Source organism: Petaurus breviceps, unplaced genomic scaffold, assembly GCF_028583685.1.
Source record: "Petaurus breviceps papuanus isolate PSGF00001 unplaced genomic scaffold, PetGlider_PUasm1.0 688, whole genome shotgun sequence".
In the NCBI taxonomy this organism is placed as follows: domain Eukaryota; kingdom Metazoa; phylum Chordata; class Mammalia; order Diprotodontia; family Petauridae; genus Petaurus; species Petaurus breviceps.
The window spans coordinates 11,626,751-11,647,816 of record NW_027186457.1 but is presented as its reverse complement, the minus strand read 5'-3'; the positions used below and the strand labels follow the sequence as shown (position 1 = coordinate 11,647,816).

The window sequence follows — 21,066 nt, the reverse complement described above, 5'->3', positions numbered from 1 at the left end:
TCTGTCTATCTAATCTATGTATCTGCCTGTCTATATAATCTACATATCTGTCTATCTATCTAATCTATATATCTGTCTATCTAATCTATGTATCTGCCTGTCTATCTATCTAATCTATGTATCTATGTATCTATGTATCTATCTATCTATCTATCTAATCTATATATCTGTTTGTCTATCTAATCTACACGTCTGTCTGTCTGTCTATCTAATCTATGTATCTGTCTATCTATCTAATCTATCTATGTATCTTTCTATTTGACTATCTCTCTATTTATCTAATCTATCTATGTATCTGTCTGTCTATCTGTCTCTATCTAATATATCTATCTATCTAGGTGTTTGTATTTACACATATATACATACATATATATATATATATAAATACACAGAAAAAAATACGCTGCAGCATGTAGAAAGGTATATTTCCAGCTACTGAGATGTTGTTCTTATTCAGTTGTTTCAGTCATTGACTCTGTCAGAAATTTTGGGTTTTCTTGGCAGAGATACTGGAGTGGTTTGCCATTTGCTCCTCAAGCTCATTTTACACATGAGAAAACTGAAGCAAACAGGGTTAAGTGATTTGCCCAGGGTCACACAGATAGTAGGTGTCTGATGCCAGATTTGAAGTCAGAAAAATGAGTCTCCCTGATTCCAGGCCCCATACTCCATGCACTATGGCACCACTTTGTTGTCTTCCAGATGTCCTGAGGTGAAGAAAGGGTAAATCAATCAACATGCATTTATTAAGAGATTAGTATATACCAAGCACTGTGCTGATCTCTGCAGATACAAAGAAAAATGAACACAGATACTGTCCTTAAGGAATTTACATTCCAATAAGGGAGACAACATGTATGTATGTATTTAAGTGTATATGAGATACATTCAAAGTAGATACAGGAAACCTTTGAGCAGAAGGCACCAGTATCTGGAAGGAAGGATCTCCTCCATAAGGTTACATTTCAACTGAATCTTGAAGGAAGTCAGGGAGTCTAAGAGATCCAAGTAAGGAGGGAGAGCATTCCAGGCTTCCGAGCGAGGTTGGAGTTGTGTGTGAGGGACCTCAAATAGCCAGTGTGACTGGAAGAGTGTGTAGAGGGAAGAGAATTTAAGAATACTGGAAAGATAGGAAAGAACCATGTTGTAAAGAGCTCTGCATGCCAGACAGAGAACTTTGTATTTGATTGTGGAGGCAATAGGGAAGAGTTGGTTGACCCAATGGTTAGAGTGCTGGCTCTGTTGTAAGAAGACCTGAGTTCAAATCTGGCTTCAGACATTATCTTTGTGACTCTGGGCAAGTCATTAAACCTCAGTTTCCTCAACTGTAAAATGGAGATCATAATAGTGCCCATCTCAAAGGGTTGTGAAGATCAAATAACACACACACATATATATAAATATATATATATATGTATATAAAGTTCCTGGTATATAGCTGGTGCTCTATAAATTCTTATGCCCTTCCCCTTCCCTAAGAGTTTATGGAGCAGAAGAGGAGAAATAGTAATAGAAAGAAAGTCACTCATTCTAATTCAGATCAAAGTTAGGACTAGAGATCCTGTTTAGAAAGGAGACAAGAAATATTTCATAGTAGTTGCCTGAGAAGCTCTTTTGGATGAACCTGTGAAGTAGATGAAAAAGAGAAATCAAAGAATGTATAGTCTGATTCTTAGAGAATCTTTACCTGTGACTTGAAAGTTTGAATTTGAAAGAGCCTCTAAGCAGTGACAGGTAGTTGGGGTTGGGCTGCTGGTTGTGGTATTTAGTGTCAAAAGCTAAAAGGGAAAAAAAAGACAAAATAAAAAAAAAAGAAAGAAGAAAAGAGACATAGATCTAAGCTTCTCTAGGGGCTAGACAAGGAGTAAGGCTCACATGTTTGGGATAGAGAGGTGGCTATCAAGCCGGAAAGGCTTTGAGGACAGGTCCAACTATGTGTGTGCCATTGAAAGAAGACACTTTCTGGTGAAAGAAAATTATGCTAGTATCATCTACTAAGGCATAGAGAGATTACCCACATTGATAAAATTATTAATCCTTTAAATATTACCATATGAAATTTACTCTTTCCAAAGGCTGCTTCATTACTTTATGTTTCTCTATTGAATAGATACAGTTGGAAGTGATGTAAATGAATCCTATGACCAAAAACATATACACACACACACACACACACACACACATATATATATATATATATATATATATAGTTCTTGTGGTAAACAAATTTCTACAATGTAATTATAATTACTAATTTAATTACTTTACTGGACTCTTTGGTTCATTTCAACAAGCACTTATTACACCTATGGGTCAGGCACGGTGCTAGGTGCTGAGGCTACCAATATATTTTTTTGAGTTCTTTCTTGGGCTCCAGTTTCTCTATTTCTTTCAATCCCCCATTGCCTTCAGAGCTCAGCACAAGCACTCCCCTACTTGAGACCTTTCATGATTCCCCAGCTGTTAGTGTCTCTCTCACCATTACCTTGTATTTATTTTGCATATACTTAACATACATTTACATAGTTTCCTACAGTTAAATGGAGGCCGACTGAATTCAGGCATTTTTATTTGTATATTTCCTCAGCCTACATATCTGCTATTTGTAGATGCTTATAAATGCTTGTTGATTTCTTCATTATTGTAGTGACTTAAATAGTAATGCAATTAAAGAAATCAAAACACTTAGTTATATCTTTTTCTGTTTCTCCATCCTCATTTCCTTTGTCCTCTGTTTAACACCAGGGCACCTAGATCAGTGCCTTTAGTGCCTAACCTATCCTTTGCACATAGTAGATTGAATTGAATGAAATCATTAAGGAGTATGTGGGTAATGACCATCTTAGGAACACATAGAGTAATTTCTTTTTTTTTTTTGGAGGGCAGTTGGGGTTAAGTGACTTTTCCAAGGTCACACCGCCAGTAAGTGTTAAGTATCTGAGGCCAAATTTGAACTCAGGTCCTCCTGACTCCAGGGCTGGTGCTCTACTCACTGTGCCACCTAGCTGCCCCATACATAGAGTCATTTCTTGTCTAGGAATGATTCACTTCATTGTCACACTTCATTGTGGTTTTTGTAACAGTGTTTGGCACAAAGTAATAAATATTTTTAATTAATTTATATTAATTGATTAATTTTATAAATGTATATTAATAAATATTAATCATTCATTCACAGTGGCTTGGAACCCACCCCTACCCCCATGTAGGCAAATAGTTTTCTATATAAGTGTAGCCATGACATTATGGCTTTTGCATGGAAATATGCTTAAATATATCCAAGAAAATATTGGCTAATTAATCTTACCCCCAAAATCCAAACTCCCTCATTCCCAAACCCCCTCTTCTAGATAACAGGTAAGTCCATATCAGTACCTTTTCTGGATAATTCTTGTCATAGTTTTTCATGGTCTATTAATGGATCCATCATATTCCATATAGGGTTTTGACATCTCACCCAGTAAGCTAGATATTGTCATTTCTCTTTCAGACACATGTACAAAAATATTTCTGACAAAATTTGATGTACTTTCTTTGAAAAGGAGAGAGATGAGATTGTGGTAGTATGTTCATTTCCCAGAGGCTTTTTGTTTTTTGCTTTTTTTCTGAGTTATAGTTTGGTGTTGATTTGCTTAAAAAGAAAATGAAAAGCGGGGTTTGAATTGGGGGTGGGCCTTGACTTTGAATGACTTGTGGCTGTTTCCAAAAAATCGAAGTGACCTGGCATATAGTTAAATGCTATATAAATGCTATTACTGTTATAATAATATTATTAAATCATTATTATTACTAAATTATTATTATTATTAAATTATACCCTCAAAACACAAATACTTGCCCCTTCTCCCCCCAGAGCAGGATTACCAATTTAGAGTAGGAGGAGATTGTAGGGATTATCTCTTACAGTTAGATGGCCCAGTGGATAAAGTGTTGGGGTCAGGAAGACTTGAGTTCGAATACTGCCTTAGATATGTGCTAGCTATGGGACTCTGGGCAAGTCACCTAACCTCTCTTCAGTCTCATCTGTAAAATACTTTGCTAATGTTAAAACACTCTATAAATGTTATTAACAGTAATAATGATGTTATTACAATTCTAATGATGTTATTTTAACACCTATAATTCTAATATTATAATTATAATGTTGGTATAATTCCCTCATTTTAAAGATGAGGAAACTGTGGCCCAGAGAGGCACAGTTACTTGTCCAAGGTCACTCAGTCTGTAAGCTTGGATTTGAACTATTATAACAATGTTCCTCAGGCTCTGGAAACAATTGCTGTTTACTGGAGTTCCAACAAAATTTTGAACAGTTACAAAATCATCAGAATATGAAGAATAACACATGATTTCTGGTACATTTTATTTTTTTAAAAATGACCCCATTACTTTATAGTAACACTTCATGTGTCATGGTTACTAGACTCAGAATTTGTAGTCTAGTTGGAGGTTAGTGGAAAGAATGACAGTCTTGGAGCTAGGACGCTGAATTCACCTCCTACCTCAGACACTTATTGTATGTGACGCTGGGTAAATCTTAGCCTCTTACCCTCTCTTCCTCAGTTTTCTCATCTATAAAATGGGGATAATAATCTTTGTATATCTGAGTCAATGGACCCTTTTCTGCCCCTTCCGGTTACATCAGCAACTTCCTCCCAAGGTCTTAACTACTTCTGTGTTATTATTTAACTTATAGCTTAAACAAGGTGTTAACTTGATACGAGGTGCTAAGTACCTGCTTACTTGACAATTACTTACTTACTTGGCATAAAAGATCTTCAGATTCCATTAACATTACATTTTCCCATGGCTGACCCTTTTACTATTTCCTTTAGAACCCTCTGTCCATAATTAGCAAACTTCCCTCCATCTTGTACCTCTTACACTTTCACTTACACTTCCATGTACTGTGGCCCATTCTTATAAAGGCAGCAGAGTACAATGGAAAGATGTATTGGTACAATCAAAGGAACCCTCGTTCTGGAGTTTGGGTGGTGAGTTTGAATCCTGTTGTTGATGCTGCTTTTGTGATTTTGGGGCATCACTGAATATCTATGCACTTTTGTTTCCTCATCTGTAAAATCACAGGGTTTTATTAGATGGTTTCTGAAGTCCCTTTCTACTCTAAAACTTGGTTCCTGTTCTGTAATGGATGTACTCAATGTTAGTAGACCTTTGTCTTTGAGAGTGAATTTGATATTTGATTTTTTTTAATAACCATGAACAGAGAGCTGATTTTTCTCTGAGGACTTTGAATTACCAGCTGATTACTGCCCATTCTTCTCCTTGCCTTGTCCTCCAGCTTCCCTGTTGTAGGGCCTGCATAGAGAATTGGTCTATTTCTTGTGTCCCACATCCACTTCCAAACATTTCCTTTGCCATCATGATGCTTTAATACTTGTGCCATTCATCTATACCACTCCTTCCCAATCAATAGCTCAATTCTGATCTGACTTTCTGGTCACTGTCCCACCATTCTCTATTATCTTGACTCTTGGCTTTAAATGATCCTCTCCATTCCTTCACATGCCATCACCTTTGGAGACCTCTGTGTTTCTTTGGATGCCCTAGCTAACATTCTGTCTTCATGGTTTTTTGAACTGCCCATCTCCCAGCCCCTAATTTCCCTTCTACTTCAATTATTTACCAGGGATGTCACAGATTAGACTTCAACCTCTTTCAAAACTTTCATCTCTGAATGGACTAGATACAGGGGTGGGGAACCTGTAGCCTTGAGGCCGCATGTGGCCCTCTAGGTCCTCAAGTGAGGCCCTTTTACTGAATCCAAACTTCACAAACAAATCCCCTTAATAAAAATATTTATTCTGTAAAACTTGGACTCAGTTAAAAGGCCACACCCAAGTACCTAGAAGGTGACATGTGGCCTTGAGGCTGCAGGTTCCCCACCCCTGGTAGAACATCCCCAGAGTCTAGAAATCTCCTCTCTGACTACAGTTTTCAGGAAATAAAAATGAATTGGCAAGAGATTTAGGTAACCCTATGGATTTTAAGGCCATCAGTGGCTAAGAGGAGTTTAGCTATATTGAGGGGGGCAGCTAGGGGGCATAATGAATTGAATTCTGGACTTTGAATCAGGAAGACAAGTTAGAATTGGCACTTTCTTGTTGTGTGATCCTGGGCAACTCATTTCAACTCATGGTCCCTCCATTTTATCAGCTATAAAATGAAGGGCTTAGATTTGCCAGCCTCTATGATTCCTTCTAGACCTAAATGTAGGATCCTTGGGACTTTGAAAGCTTATGTGAGGATTGATAACTCTACCCTCTTTTTGACATTATCCTTTGGGACTAACCTGGGTGGCCCTTAACACTGACCTAGGATAGTTATTTCTATGTAAAAGAAACATCGTAAAAGTAGAAAAAGCCAGCTCTCCCCATCTTTCCTGTCCAGGAAGTCTGCAGTTCAAAGTGACATTTACAGTGTATAAGTGTGCCCATTCTACCAATGGGCACAACTTTATGATCTTTTTCAAAAGACCTTACTGTCCCTGTATTCCCCTTGTGAAGTAGTAATTATCTCTCCACTTCCCACTGAAAGGTTGCTTGACCCTTAGGTCATGAGAAAACAGTCATGATGTTTTACTCTTTCCTTTTGCCATTTTGTTTATTGACATTCTTAAAGACCAAAACCAACTGAGTATACCTTAAAAGATAGACCATTCCTCCTGTGGTTCCTTCTTGTTAATTTTTAATGCTTCATGATGTCCTGTTTCCAGTGATAAATAGTTGTTAATTCACTTCAACTAATTAAGACAGCAGGCTTGTGATTTCAATTAAGGAATAGGAAGTGGGAATAACAGAGACCTCATCAAACATTACTTTCCTGAAATATTTTTTAAAAAAGAATAAAAAAGGAAAAATATGTAGAAAGTCTATTTTTATTTTTAATATTTTCCACCGAATTTCTCACAATGCACTTTTCCATTACAGTGTGAAATGAAACTCAAATGACAAGTTGACAAGGTCTAATACATGTGTTTTAGTGACCTCCCATTCTGGCTTAAAAGGAGTGATAAGTGGGACCCATTGAAATGGAGGGAATGCTGTGGAACCATTATTGACTTCATTAAATGTGTTTATGACATGTCTGTCAGTTTCTGGGTTGCTGCCCCATGCTGTATAAGCAAGTTAAATTGGTGAAGTTGTGATTTCTGGAAAGCTTACCATCAAAAATGGACTGAAGTGGTATGAACAAATAAAAGATGCCTTTATCTGACCCTGCCTCCCCACAGGGATAACTTGGGAAGGAATTTGACAAGGTGGAGAAGGGGCGATAGTTGTGACATAGGAAGGTAAGTGCAGAAGTCAGGTCTTATTAGCTGTGAAGCAGTTCACTCCTGGGCAGTGACTCAACTACCATAGGGACAAGACGTTTTCCAAATCTCATCAGAGGTCATTCTAGAAGCATTACATGACCAGGCTGCAGCATAGCCAGGCTGGCCATCCTAGCCAGCTTAATGATCCGTGTTAGTGCCCCACCAGTCAGTCTGGCCAGCCTAGTTACTCTTGAACATGAGGAGACCTGAGGTGATTGGATGGGATGTGCCATGGTCTTAAACATTGATTGTCTAGTACACAGGAAATAAACCAGTACATTATTTTGAAGTTAGGAAATGTACATGGATAAATGAGGGGTTTTGATGAGAAAATTAGAAATCTACCAACATGGTGCAATCAGGTTTCACTGATGTAATTACCTTTTCTCAGTTCAGAAAAATGCTTCTGGTTGTTTTCCTCAGTACTACCGCCAAACGACAATGTAGATTTAAATATATTTGAAGCACTCTCACATGGTAAAGGAATTAGCCTTGCTCTGTTTGGCACCAAGCACGAGAATGAGAAACAGTGGGTAGAAGCTCAAAGAGACAAATTTTTAAGCTTGAAAGTAAATGCTTTCCAGTTGTTGGAGTTGTCCGACAACCTTAGGTGATGGTGAGCTCCTCTTCATTAGAGGGCTTTGAGCAAACGGTCTACAGCCATTAGCATGGTATGTTGTAGAGGGGCTTCTTGGTCAGGCTTGGGTTGGACTGCATGATCTCTGAGGTCCTTTTACACACTGAGATTCTATAATTCTGTAACCCTTGCTGTATCCTGCTTGAATTAGTGGGCTTAATTATATCATTTAAAACCAGAGAATCAATGACCAAATGAAATGTTAATCAACATAATATTTATTGATCACCTGCTATGTTAAATTTAGTCTTTGCCAGACTAGAATACTACTTTGATAATGTTTTCTATCCTGCTAGTGACAGTTTATCTGACCTTATCTCAAAGGAAAAAAAAATTGTTCTTTCTTCTCAGGTTTCGTGAATGACTCTGTTAGTAAATGCATCGTGGCCTTACGCTTGACTGTGGTCGTGAAGGTCAGCACCTGTGTGCCAGCGGACAGCAAGTCACATGATGTGCAGTGCTCTGGAAAGGGAAAATGTACCACTACACCAGCAGAGGTGAGGAAAGGGGAACTTTTCTATTTTAAACAGTGTATATTCATTGTTAAAAATCTGATATGTTTTTGTTTCCATTTGCATCTACGATTACATGTGCAGATTTTTGAAATAATATACACATACACCTTCTGTCTCCTTTCTTTTGATTATTCATGATGAGAGTTCATGGAATCATGAAGGTAGAAAGGACTTTAGAGGTCTGTTAGTTCAGCTTCCCCCCCTAATGCAGGACTCCTCTCTACCATGTTGCTAATATTTCATTATCCAGCTTCTGTTTGAACACATCTAGTGACAGGGAGCTCACTACTTTTAAAGGATCCCATTCTACTTTGAATATCCATTTTCCCCCTTTGCCATCTCATATTAGTGCCCTTCTTCTAACTTGCTCATTACAACTATTGCAAGTATTTCTTCTAGTTCACTGATATTGGCCTTTCCATGGCTTCTCATCCTATGCTACTCTTGTCTGCTGATGAAACAGCAACCACCCAAGAAAAACAGGGTTCGTTCATGCCCTCTTTCCCCCAGAGGTCTCAGTACTGGGCATCATATAACTCAAAGGGGTCAAAGAAAGGTCTCATATACACCAAAATATTTATAGGAGCACTTTTTGTGGTAGCAAAAACTTGGATACAGACTAGTGAGCCACCCATGGGGGAATGGCTAAACACATTGTGGTACATAGATATAATGGGATATTTCTCCATCAAAAGAAATGAACATATAAGAATTTAAAGAAGCATGGGAAAACTTGTATGAACTGATTCATGATGAAATGAACAAAACCAGGATTGCTATCACAATGTGAACGGAAAGGACAAAAAAAATGAGAATGAACACTAGGTAACTAGAATGACCAAGTTAAGGACAAGGGGTATGGCATATTGCATATGCTCTCGGGAGTAGTTGATGTGATGGTTTTTCTGAATTGCTTTTATTAACCTTTCTTTTTAATCTGTGTTAGGATAAGAAGAGAACAAGCATTTCTATAGTTCCTACAATGTGCATATAAATATTATCTCTTAGGGGTGGCCAGGTGGCTCAGTGAGTAAGAGCACCGGCTCCAGTGTCGGGATGACCTGGGGATCAAATCTGGGCTCAGATACTTAGCACCACACCCAGAAATAACTGGCCATGTAACCTTGAGCAAGGTACTTAACCCTGATTGCTTAAATAAATAAATATTATCTCTTTTGATTCTCCCAACAACCCTGTGAGGTAGATGCTATTATTATTGTTGCCATTTTACAGTTGAGGAAACTGAGGCACACAGAAGTTAAGTCACTTGCCCAGGGTCACCCTGATAAGGATCTGAGGCTTCATTTGAATGCCAGGCTTCTTGATTCCAGGTCCATTACATTGTTGCCTCATATGTGTTAAAGGGTAAAGGGTGGAAGTAGGATATATTCAGAAATGAAGGGATATAATATTTTTTTCTTTTTGGAGGGGGGAGGGCAGGGCAGTTGGGGTTAAGTGACTTGTCCAAGGTCACACAGCTAGTGTGTCAAGTGTCTGAGTCCACATTTGAACTCAGGTCCTCCTGACTCCAGGGCTGGTGCTCTATTCACTGTGCCACCCAGCTGCCCCAGGGATATAAAAACAAGATATCCATTAAGATAAAAAATTTGAGAAAGAAAAATAGGCATGATTTTCTGGGTTTAGAGATAGCAGCTTATGAAGTTCTTTATTGGAATAGCTGAACATGTCAAAATCAGCAACAATGAGAATTGGGAGAGGAAGCCTAGTATAGGAGATGTAACTAGGCCCAGTGGGGGAGGGCATTGTATCTGGAGCCAGGTGAGCTGACTTGAATCCTGCTTGAACCACTTTCTGGGTAACCTCAGTTACTTCATCCCTCTGGGGCTGTTGCTTCATCAATAAAGGAGGGGTTTGGACAAGCTGATCTTTCCAGCTCCAACAATCTACAAAGCTGATATTTTGTATTTGTATAAATTGTATCTTGCAATTTAATATTGTGTTACATTATTAGCTAACACATTAATGTGTGACTTTGCACAGCCCTCTGTAATGCCAATGCAATATTCACAGTGGTGACAGCAATTGTAAATATGCTGGCATAGTACTCAATTGCAAGCTATAACAGATTCTCCATATAGAAGACAGAAGCAAAACATTTATTCAGACACCAGAAAACTGAATCCCAACACCAGGAAACTGAATCCATTATAGCAACATAGAAGTTAATATACCACAATGTAGCAGAGAGCTACACCATCCTTTAACCTTCCCACAAACATTTACTCATAAGCCCGTCGGCTTGCCAGCTGTCCTTTCTCCTCCCTCAGTCTAGCTGCTTTGACTCCCAGCTTTCTGTGGGCTCCTCTCTACCCTTCAGCAAACTCTTCCCACCACAGTTTCCGTGTGATTACATTCAGCCAATTGAGGGGGGGGGGCAGGGAAGATCTTCAAATCAGGGAAGGTCTTCAAATTTCCTTAGGCTTATTAAGGGGCAGGGAAGATCTTCAAATTTCCATTGCCACTACACTGCCCCTCACTTAAATCCAATTCACTTTCAAGTCATGGGATCACCTTCCTGATGTTATGGTCTTCTTTGAGAATGAAGGACAAACAGCACCACCAACAAAAAGTGAATTATACCAACAATAATATTTTGATACAATTTAATATAACGTTACTGAAAGAAATCATCTGTAGGGGGCAGAATTAGGCCATGGCTGTGGCTTTGTCGTGACTCCAAAGCTTTGTCCAAGAGATGAAAATGAGCACAAATGAAAGCCAGAGCCAGAAGATATTCTTGCCTTGGGGCAGATGGACGGGACTGAGGCCAAAAGGTGGAAGAAGCCCAAGGAGAAGATTTCTTTTCCACTAGATAAAGTGGATTTTAGAGTCCACTGTCTTATTTCTCAGCCACTTTGGAAGATTTTCTTCTCTCTCCTTGAGGAAACCTCATTAATCAATATGCCCGGTAGCAAAGGAGAGGATATTCAGTGCTTTTCTCTGACTGTGGTAAAAAAAAAAAAAAGAACTCCACCAAAACCTTAGGAAAAGCTGTTCATTATGGGCAATGGTGATTGTAAGCCCCTTGAGCAGCCCCAGTGGTATATCAGAGAGAGCATAATGGACCATCTAATGGTAGGTGTGAACAGGCTGCAACATGAAGAACTTTGAAGAACATAGGATCATAGATTTTGATCTGGAAGAGTCCTTAGGGACCATTGAGTCCAACCTCTATTTTATAGGTGAAGAAACTGAGACCAAGAGAGGATCACACAACTGGTAAGAGTCAGAAGCAAGATTTGAACTCAGACCTTCCTGGCTCCAAGTCTAACACTCTAGATACTCTGCCACATAGCTACTGTAGGATCATAGCCTCATCTGTTTAGGTCTGGAAGGAAACTAAGAAGTCATCTAGCTTCACCCCTCATTCTATAGGTGAGGAAACTCAGGCCCAGAGAAGTTATGGTGATAGAAGTGGAACATAGCCAAACTAGGTTTTCTGACTTTACAGTACTCTTTCCATTATACCACACTGCCTCTTTGGGGAGTAAAATATAATTATCAGGAAAATGTAAGTTAGGAAGAGCATATAGGCTGATCATGTGGTGAGAGTATGGCAATGGCAATCTGATGATCTTCCCTGCCCCTAGGCCCTTTGATAGGCTTAAGTGACTCTGAGAACCTTCCCCAATTTGAAAATATACTCTGCCCCCTTAAAGGCTGAATGTGGTCACATGGAGCCTGTGGCAGGAGGCTTGTTTTTCAGGAATGCCCACACCTTGATGCTGTGTGACTGGGCACTGGGTCAAGAGGGTTGTGACATTCTCTGACCCAGGAGAAGGCTATATATACCCTGATGTGAGGCTTTGCTTTGGGGCTCACTTTGGGAAGAGTTGTGTGATTTGACCAGATGAGACTCTGGGCAGCCATTGAGCCCCCTGGCTTTGAAAACCCAGATGTTGGTGCTTCCCTCTCTGGTAACTGACTAGGTATGGATGTAATGGTCAGGCAGCTAGAAGTTCAGGGTGCTGACTTTTTTTTTTGTTTTTTTTTTTTTGGAGGGCAATTGGTGTTAAATGACTTGCCCAAAGTCACATGGCTAGTAAGTGTGTCAAGTGTCTGAAGCCAGATTTGAACTCATGTCCTCCTGACTCCAGGGCCAGTGCTCTATTCACTGCGCCATCTACCTGTCCCCAGGGTGCTGACTTTTTCCCCTGAACTAGATAAATGATGTATATTTGATTGATTAAAGTAAGATTGTTAACCCATTTTGAGTTGCTTTCCTTTAGAAAAGCAGATCTAAGAACCGGTGCTAGTAGCCTTCTTGGGTATGCTAGGGTGCTTGCTGCTACAAGTATCCTCAGGATGTGAGGAAAAGACATAGACAGCCTCCATTGCATTGGGTGGACTCCCTATGGCAAAGCTCTATGGACAAGACAGGGGGTGATAGGCATGGACAGGTTGTGACCTGTGTTGCTGGAGGAAACATCTCAGTCTGTGAGATCTCAGAGCCACACGAGTATACATACATATTGTTTAGCATGGCATCTGGCACATTGTTGATATTTAATAGTACAATTGAATTGCATTGAATCAGAAGCATCTGGAGATCGTGGTGGAACTGGTAGAATTAGAGATATAAAATGAGCAAACAATGGACCGAATCCAAGCCAGAATCAATCAGTTCCATTTAGTATCCACTGAGTGCAGAGAACTGGGCTTACTGTTGGGAAAGATCATAGTCACTTAATAGAGAGCTGCAAGGGGGAGACTTCAGAGGTCATCTCGTCTGACCCTCTCATTTATCAGATGGGGGGGACTAATATCCAGGGACTTAAAGGATTTGCTTAAGGTCATACAAGTAGTAAGCAATGGAGGTGGGGGACTTTGAACATCAGACTTGAACACATGTCCTCTGACTCCTATATGAAGCTGGAAGGGACCTTAGAGATCAGTTGATCCAACCCCTTACAGATCAATTGATCCAATTTTTTAGATGAGGAAATCTACTTATAGAAGCTAATTATCTTGATCAAGGTAACATGGCTACTAACTGTTGGATATGGGATTTGAAGTTAGTTCTCCCTGACTCTAAGCCTGGCACTTTTCCTTTTTTTTGCTTTTTGGAGGGGGGAGAGGCAGGGCAATTGGGGTTAAGTGACTTGCCCAAGGTCACATGGCTAGTAAGTGTTTAGTGTCTGAGGTCAGATTTGAACTCAGGTCCTCCTGACTCCAGGGTCGGTGCTCTATTCACTGTGCCACTTAGCCACCCCTCGGCACTTTTCCTTTTACTCAGAAAATAACAAAGACCCTATGGGCCAGTACTTTTTTTTTCATAGAATCCCTTTAAAAGGGACCTTACCCAATCTCCTCATCCTTGCTCCAACACTATTAAAACTGTTATCTCCAAGGTCACCAATGACCTTCTTAATCACCAAATCTAATGACCTTTTCTCATTCTTGATACTCTTCTTTAGCCTGATACCATTGATCATTACCTCTCATATTGGATAATTTCTTTCCACTTTGCTTCAGAGACATGGCACTCCCAATTGTTCCTTCTGGGTCCTCTCGGATTTTTGTCCTCTTCCTCGTCCTTTTACATGGGTATTCTCTCCTTAGTTTTCTTCTCTTTTCTTTCCAAATTCGCTCCCTTGGCAAATTCCATTCACCTTCATGTCTTCAACTACGTCTATATGAGGATAAGTCTGAAATATTTATTCTTAGTCTTGACCTCTCATCTGACCTCTGGACCAGCACACATCTGCCTGGATGTCCTATCAGCTACAATGGAAAGATCACAGAGTCTGTGGATCTGGGTTCAAGTCCCAACTCTGATACTATGGATGGGCAAGTCATTTAACCTCTATAGGCCTAATTTTTCCTCATCTCTAAAATAAGGGGATTTGAATAAATGGACTCTAATGTCCCTTCCAGCTGTAAATCTATGATATTACAGCCTTATATCCCCAATTAAGCTTATTTTTCCTCCTAAATTTGCTCCTCCTGCTATCAATATTTGTTATGTTATCACCCTCTATCTTGCTCCCATGTTCATTACCTTGAGTTCTTTTGGACTCACTCTTCTCCACCTCTTGTATTGAATTAATTGCCAAGAGGAAGAGTGAAATCGGATATAGAATGCTAGACTTGGGGTTACCACACTTGGTGTTGAATCCCATTGTAGTGGGACAGTTAGTAGCTGTGTCACCGTGGGTCAGAGTCTCATTTTCTACATCTTGTAAGTGGGGAGAAGGATGCTTGCAGTCTGTGTCCCACAGGGCTGGTGGGAGGAAAGTGCTTTGCAGAACTTTTGCTTTTAGGTAAACATGAGCAGCTACTGTTTCCTTGGCAGGATCTTTGAAATCTATCCTTTCTCTCTGTTTCTGCTGACTTTTGTCCTAGTTACAGGCCCTCATTGCCAGCCACCTGGGGTATTGCAGGAGCCTGCCTACAGGTGTTTTTGCCTTTACTCCCCTGATCTAGAATAATCTAGTGCTAGAGTCGTCTTTCTTCTCTAGAGATCGGGGCATGCCTCTTCTGAAAAATCCTCAATGGCTCCCTATTGATTGTCAAAGAAAGTTGCAACTCTTCTGTCCGGTATTCAAGGTCTTCTATAATGTGGCATTCTACCTCCTTTTCTTTGGTTATCTCCTATGACTCCTCTCTACACACTTTGCATCCTGGTGAAAATGAACCACCCTTTGTCCCTGCATTGTGTGTAGTACTCTCTAGCTTCTGCACCTTTGCTTACACTGATTTCTCTGCTTGCAAGATCCTCCCTCCTCTTTTTCTGCCTGTCGAATCACCATCCTTCCTTGAAAAGGCAACTCCAATGCCAGGTCCTTTGGGAAACCTTCTCTTTTCTTCTCTTCTAGTTACCTTCTTCTTCAGCCTTCTCATAGCACTGTTTATAAATTTCAAATGTAATTTTTATGTAATATTGTATAATTATCCATAAATGATATCTTATTTTCCTACTAGACCATAAGCTTCTTGAGGGAAGGGGCTGTCTCATCTACACGGTTTGCTTTCCCTAACACAACGTTTGCCTTACGGGAGTCACTTAATTAGTCTTTGTGGAATTATAGTCTCACATCAAGTCTTCTCTCAAGGTGAAACAGCCACGAGTTTTGGATGGACCTTATTTAGTAACATTATTTATTTTAGTTTATCAAGATAAACCAACTTTGTTTTTTTCTGGTCATATTTTGTTGGACCAGAGGACACTTCATATTTGAAAAGTATGGGTCATTTTTTGTTAATGCTCAACATTAACATTTTTGGAAAGATCATTACTCTGAAGCTTCTCTTTAGTCCACAGTAAGGTGAGAATTTCTTCTTAGTTTTTACTTCTTTATAAAAAAAACTGCTTCCTCTACTCTTCCCACTATAAGTCACAGCTTCCTATTCGTGATCAAAGTCTTACTTGGTAGTTACTCTGAAGGCCTTCTCTCCTTACTTCATCACCAAGGTTAATTGCATAAACCGTGTGATGAGACATTTTCTCCCAGCATCATTTCCATCCTCTTTTAATTATGCTGGACTGGTTTTCCCCATCTGTTTTATTCATTGTTATGGGGATGATTCTGTGTGTGTGTATGTTGTGGGGGGGGGAGGGAGCAAAATATAAAAATAAAAGTTATTAATAAAAAGTTATTGTTTTGAAATGTTTGGATGGTTAAGTTATTTTGCTTTTTTTTTCCAATTTAATTTGCACCATAATTAGTCAGACTAACATTCCTCAGTCCTGGTTTACCAATGATTATTTCTAATCCCAAGATTGTGGTCATGAGTGGTCATAGAGGAAGTTTGACTCATAAGTGTACTACCAGATTAGTCATCCCGAGGTCCTGATGGAAAACCAGATGTCTAATATTTGAGCAACACTTGGTGAATATGAGAGTGCAGAAGATGACTGATGAGTGTGGTTATCTAGAATAATGGATTAGAAACAGTTTCTTCTCTAAGCCATTATTATGCCAATCTCACATATACTGGATTCAGGAAAAATGTAATAGTCACTTAAGAAAGAAACTAAGATACCATTACCAACTCTTTCTCTTATTTGTCAAAAAGAAATGGACCAGAATAATTTGAGAAATTGGTTCTCTCTTCCATGCCATCCACATTTTTGATCATCTTGTTGATTTGAAATGATAACTAGTCTGCCTTTTTAACTTTTAATAGTAGTACATTGACGGGCTGTAATAGAGCTAATATTTCACTCATCTGAAGAGACATCTAAGAGATATGATTCGCAGGCCACAATTAGAACTAATTGAAAAGATCCTTATTAAAATGTAATCTCATTGTAAAAAGGCCATTTTCAGACCTTACAAAGACATTTTGCTATAGTAGGGTTGTAAGAAGGTAGACTAGAGGGTGGCAGGGAGAGTCCATTCAGAAACAGAGGAAGATATTTTTATATCTCTCAGAGGCAGTATAGCATAACAGACAGAGGAATAGCCTTGAAGTAAGGAAGACCTGGGTCCAAGCCTTACCCTTCATCTATACTAGCTTTCTCACTTCAGGAAAGTAATTTAATCTCTCAGCACCCTCATCAACTCTCTTAGATTCTAGGATGATTAGTTAGAGACTAGTTGCCAACTATATCAATGGAAGAAGTTTCCACACTGGGAGGTCCCTATGCTGATGAAATCACATGTCTCTACCCAAGACAATAGCACTTAGGGCTGAAGAAGCAGTTGGCAATTAGTACATTGCCTTCCTCATAGGTACCTTTAGAGATCACTGCAGTTCTGATTCTGTTGGGTCTAGATTCCCAGGCACTATTGCTCTGGTTAAAAGACAAACCTTCCCTTTGAAGCAGGTAATGTGGCTACGTTTTGTGGAGACTGGATGATTCATATTTAGTAAAGCAATCATTGAGGTGAGACACCATATTGACAGAACACACACACATTTGGGATAGCAAGGAATAGCAATCTAAAACCATACTGAAGATTTATTATGATGGAAATGAAGGTGGTAGAGATGTTAAAGTCAATTAAACACTTATTAAATTCCTATCACAGTTAATGCAATCAAAATTATCCATTTTACATCTCACTCTGCTCTCTCTGTCATTTGCTCATAAACCTATCCAAAAGTCTGGTAAGTAATATGTTCCATGTTTTTCAGGTTTTCTTGTATTATCTCTCTTTGTATCTAGGTCATGTATCCATTTTGACTTTATCTTGGTAAGATCTATGCTAAATTTCTGCCATACTGCTTTCTAATTTTCCCAACAATTTTAACCAAATAACCAATGCTTACCCCAAAATCTTGCCTTTACACTTGTCAAATACCAGGTAACTTTATTTATTCGCTGCTGTAAATTATAGGTCTGTTGTGTTCCACTGATCTGCCTTTCTGTTTCTTAGCCATTACAGTGGGCACTGGAGCTAGAGTGAAAGACAAAACAGTCACGGGTTGGGGCGGGGGGAGGGGTTTAGTAGTAGAGGAGACAACATGTCCCCAGTAAAGTGCAGGCTTTCCCCAAAGACTCACTTTTAAGCTACTAAAGCTTAAACTGTACTAGGTCTTTTGGCACACTTTCTTTAATATGAGGTAGGGATTCAAGGAGGCAAGTAAGTGATAATTGTTCTAGGTATATTAGGGATGGAGAGAAGACTCAGAACTTGGGCTGTTGGGTGGGTAGTGCATACGAGACAAGGGGAGGAAACTTGTATGCATGCTTTATTTTTGGGAACACAGTCTTTTAAAGGGTACAACAAGAAGATGAGTGTTGCTGGATTTTAAGGTACATGACAGAGTCAGAACTTTAAGAAATTTCTGGCTGAAGGGGCGAGAAATGGATGGTAGACTTGCTATAGAAACTGAGAAGAAATAGTCAGACAGGTAGGAGAATCAGGAGAGAACAATGTCGTGCAAGCCAAGGTAGGATATTTAGGAGAAAAGAGTGATCAACAGTATCAAGAATTAAGAATAAACCAAGGATGATGAAGAGAAAAATTTATCAGATTTAGTCTTTGAGTCATGAATTAGTACCCTTTAGAGAACAGTTTTATAATACTTGTGGGATCGGATATATATCGGAGAGCATACGGGCATACAAATACATGTGTGAATGTGTGTATATACATGCTTACAGGTATACATAGATAGAGGGCACGGGACCAATTCAATAGGAAGGGATGATTATTAAAAGGGGAAATTAAGAGGTGAGAGGAATATAATGAGAGGAGATGGGGAGAGACAGAATGGGGTAAACTATCTCATAAAGAAGAGACAAGGGAAAAGGGTTACAATGGAGGGGAAGAATAGGAAGGCAAAAGGGAATGCGTCAACCTTATTCTCACTGAATTTGGCTCGGGGAGGGAATGAAATACACACTAAATAGGGTATGTCACCCTACAGGAAAGTAGAGGGAAGGGATGAGAGGGGGGATGATGGAAGGGAGGGCAGGCTGTGGGGGAGGGAAGTTGGAAGCACCCACTTTTGAAAAGGGATGGGATCAAAGTAGAGAATAGAATAAGTGGGAAGTGGGAGGGAAGGAAGTATAGTCAGTCTTTTACAATATATCTTCTATGTTAGTGTTTTGCATTAGCTGCACATGTACAACCTATGCTGAACTGCTTATCTTCCCAGTAAGGGTGGGTGAAAAGGAAGGGAGGGAATGAATCTGGAATTCAAAGATTTAAAATCAAATGTTTAAAATTTTATATATGTATATATACTATTATTAATACTATCTTACATGTAATTGGGAAAGAAGATATACAGGCACTGGGGCATAGAGATCCACCATGCCCTACTGAAAAAGTCTAAGGGAGTATGGGAGAAGATATGGGAGAGAGCAGAATGGAGGAGGGCATAGCCTGTGAGACTGCTATTCTTGAGTGGGGATAGGGGAAAAACAGGGAGAAAATTTGTAACTCAAAATCTGGTGGAAATTAATGATGTAAATCAGAAGTTAATAAAGTATTTAAAATAGAAATACTTGTGGGATCAGAAATGGGATTGCAAGTATTGAAAAGTGTGTGGGTGGTGAGGAAGTGATGATAGCAAGAATAGAATTTTCATACTAGATTATTACCAGTGAAAAGTAGGAGAGATAGCATAAAAGACTAAGGAGATAACATGGTCAAATGATCATTGGGGCAGCTAGATGGTACAGTGCATTAGAGTGTTAGACCTGGAGTCAGAAAGATTCATCTTTCTGAGCTCAAACCTGGCCTCAGACGCTTACTAGCTGTATAACCCTAGGCAAATCACTTAACCCTGTTTGCCTCAGTTTCCCCATCTGTAAAATGAGCTGGAGAAGGAAATTGCAAACCACTCCAGTATCATTGCCAAAAAGACCCAAGTGGGATCATGAAGAGTTGGATATGACAAAAAATGACTGAACATCATCATCACCAACACCTATTTTGCCATATAGAGATTTAAGAATAAATACTTTCCAGTTTGATTGATTTGAGTTTGAATTATAACAAATTTATGGTATATATTTTTTAAAAATAAAGTCTTCCTTAAATGTTGTAGAAAACATCTGAAAGGATTATAACCCTAACTGAATTAAAATGTAATATCACACATTTAATCCACTTGTAATGAATATTTAAAAGGAGTAATTACTAAGCAATTGTTTTATAAAATAGACAATCCATCCTGCATCTTCATTCCTCATTGCCATTATTCAGAGAACCAAAATGTAGTCTCATAAGTTAAGCCATTATTGTTTATAGTTAATGACTGTCTAAAGCTGACATGTTAGTGCAGAGGATTGCATAATGTCTACACACTTTTCTTTCCTTGCTCCAAACACCAGACTGTACTTAGAAAATTACAACCCAAAGATGGCAGCCCCCTGCCTGGGTGGTTGCTATGTGCAGTGTTTGACCATTTGATGAAATGAAAACAAGGCACCAGATTAAAATGCTTTAGAAACACGGCACCATAGGGACTGTACTTGTCCCGACCTTTCAAAGCACATTTATGATTTGGGAGATTTTGTTCAAATGAAATTACTTTGGAATGAATTCTGCTTGAAGACCAAGCTAACTGTGTGCCCCTAAATCCTACAGAGAGTCATTTGTTCAAAGGACATTATTGTTTTGAATCTGTCAAGAGAGAAGAAACAATCATTTTTCATGATTCTGCAAATTGTAGACTAGTGATCATAAAAATGTTTAGACTTACATATATAACTTTTGAATACAGGAATAGTGCTCTGACTAGACTTTTACCCCACGGGAAATAAAAAGGTTATCTTTGGGGTTTGTGTTCTCTTCCCTCTTGGGGAAAAACAGACCCAAACTGCTTTTTATTATGTCTTTTAGTCTGTAAAACAGCAAACTGATTTTGAGACAATGTGAATGAAACACTTTAATGACTTTGCCCAAGAGAGGTACGTGTTTAAATGAGTGTGACGGTTTTGCTTCTTTTGCTTGTAAGAGGTGAGATCTGTACTAATATTCCATTAATTCAACCAGTATTCCTTACGTGCTGACTATATGAGAGGCCTGTAGTAGTCCCTTGAGACACAAAAGAGGAAAATGACACAGACCCTGACCTCGGGGATCTTATGATCAAATGGGTAGGGTGTGTGTGTGTGTGTGTGTGTGTGTGTGTGTGTGTGTGTGTGTGTG

The 21,066-nt window shown here is 39.2% G+C and overlaps 1 protein-coding gene across 1 annotated transcript in view; it reads left to right on the top strand.

The window, feature by feature from the left end:
- DNER (delta/notch like EGF repeat containing) overlaps positions 1-21,066 on the top strand; it is a 356,232-nt gene that overhangs the window by 178,991 nt on the left and 156,175 nt on the right. Inside the window, exon 5 of the mRNA XM_069104612.1 lies at positions 8,325-8,470. Within this exon, the coding sequence (XP_068960713.1) occupies positions 8,325-8,470 (146 nt within the window). The remainder of the gene's footprint in view (positions 1-8,324; positions 8,471-21,066) is intronic.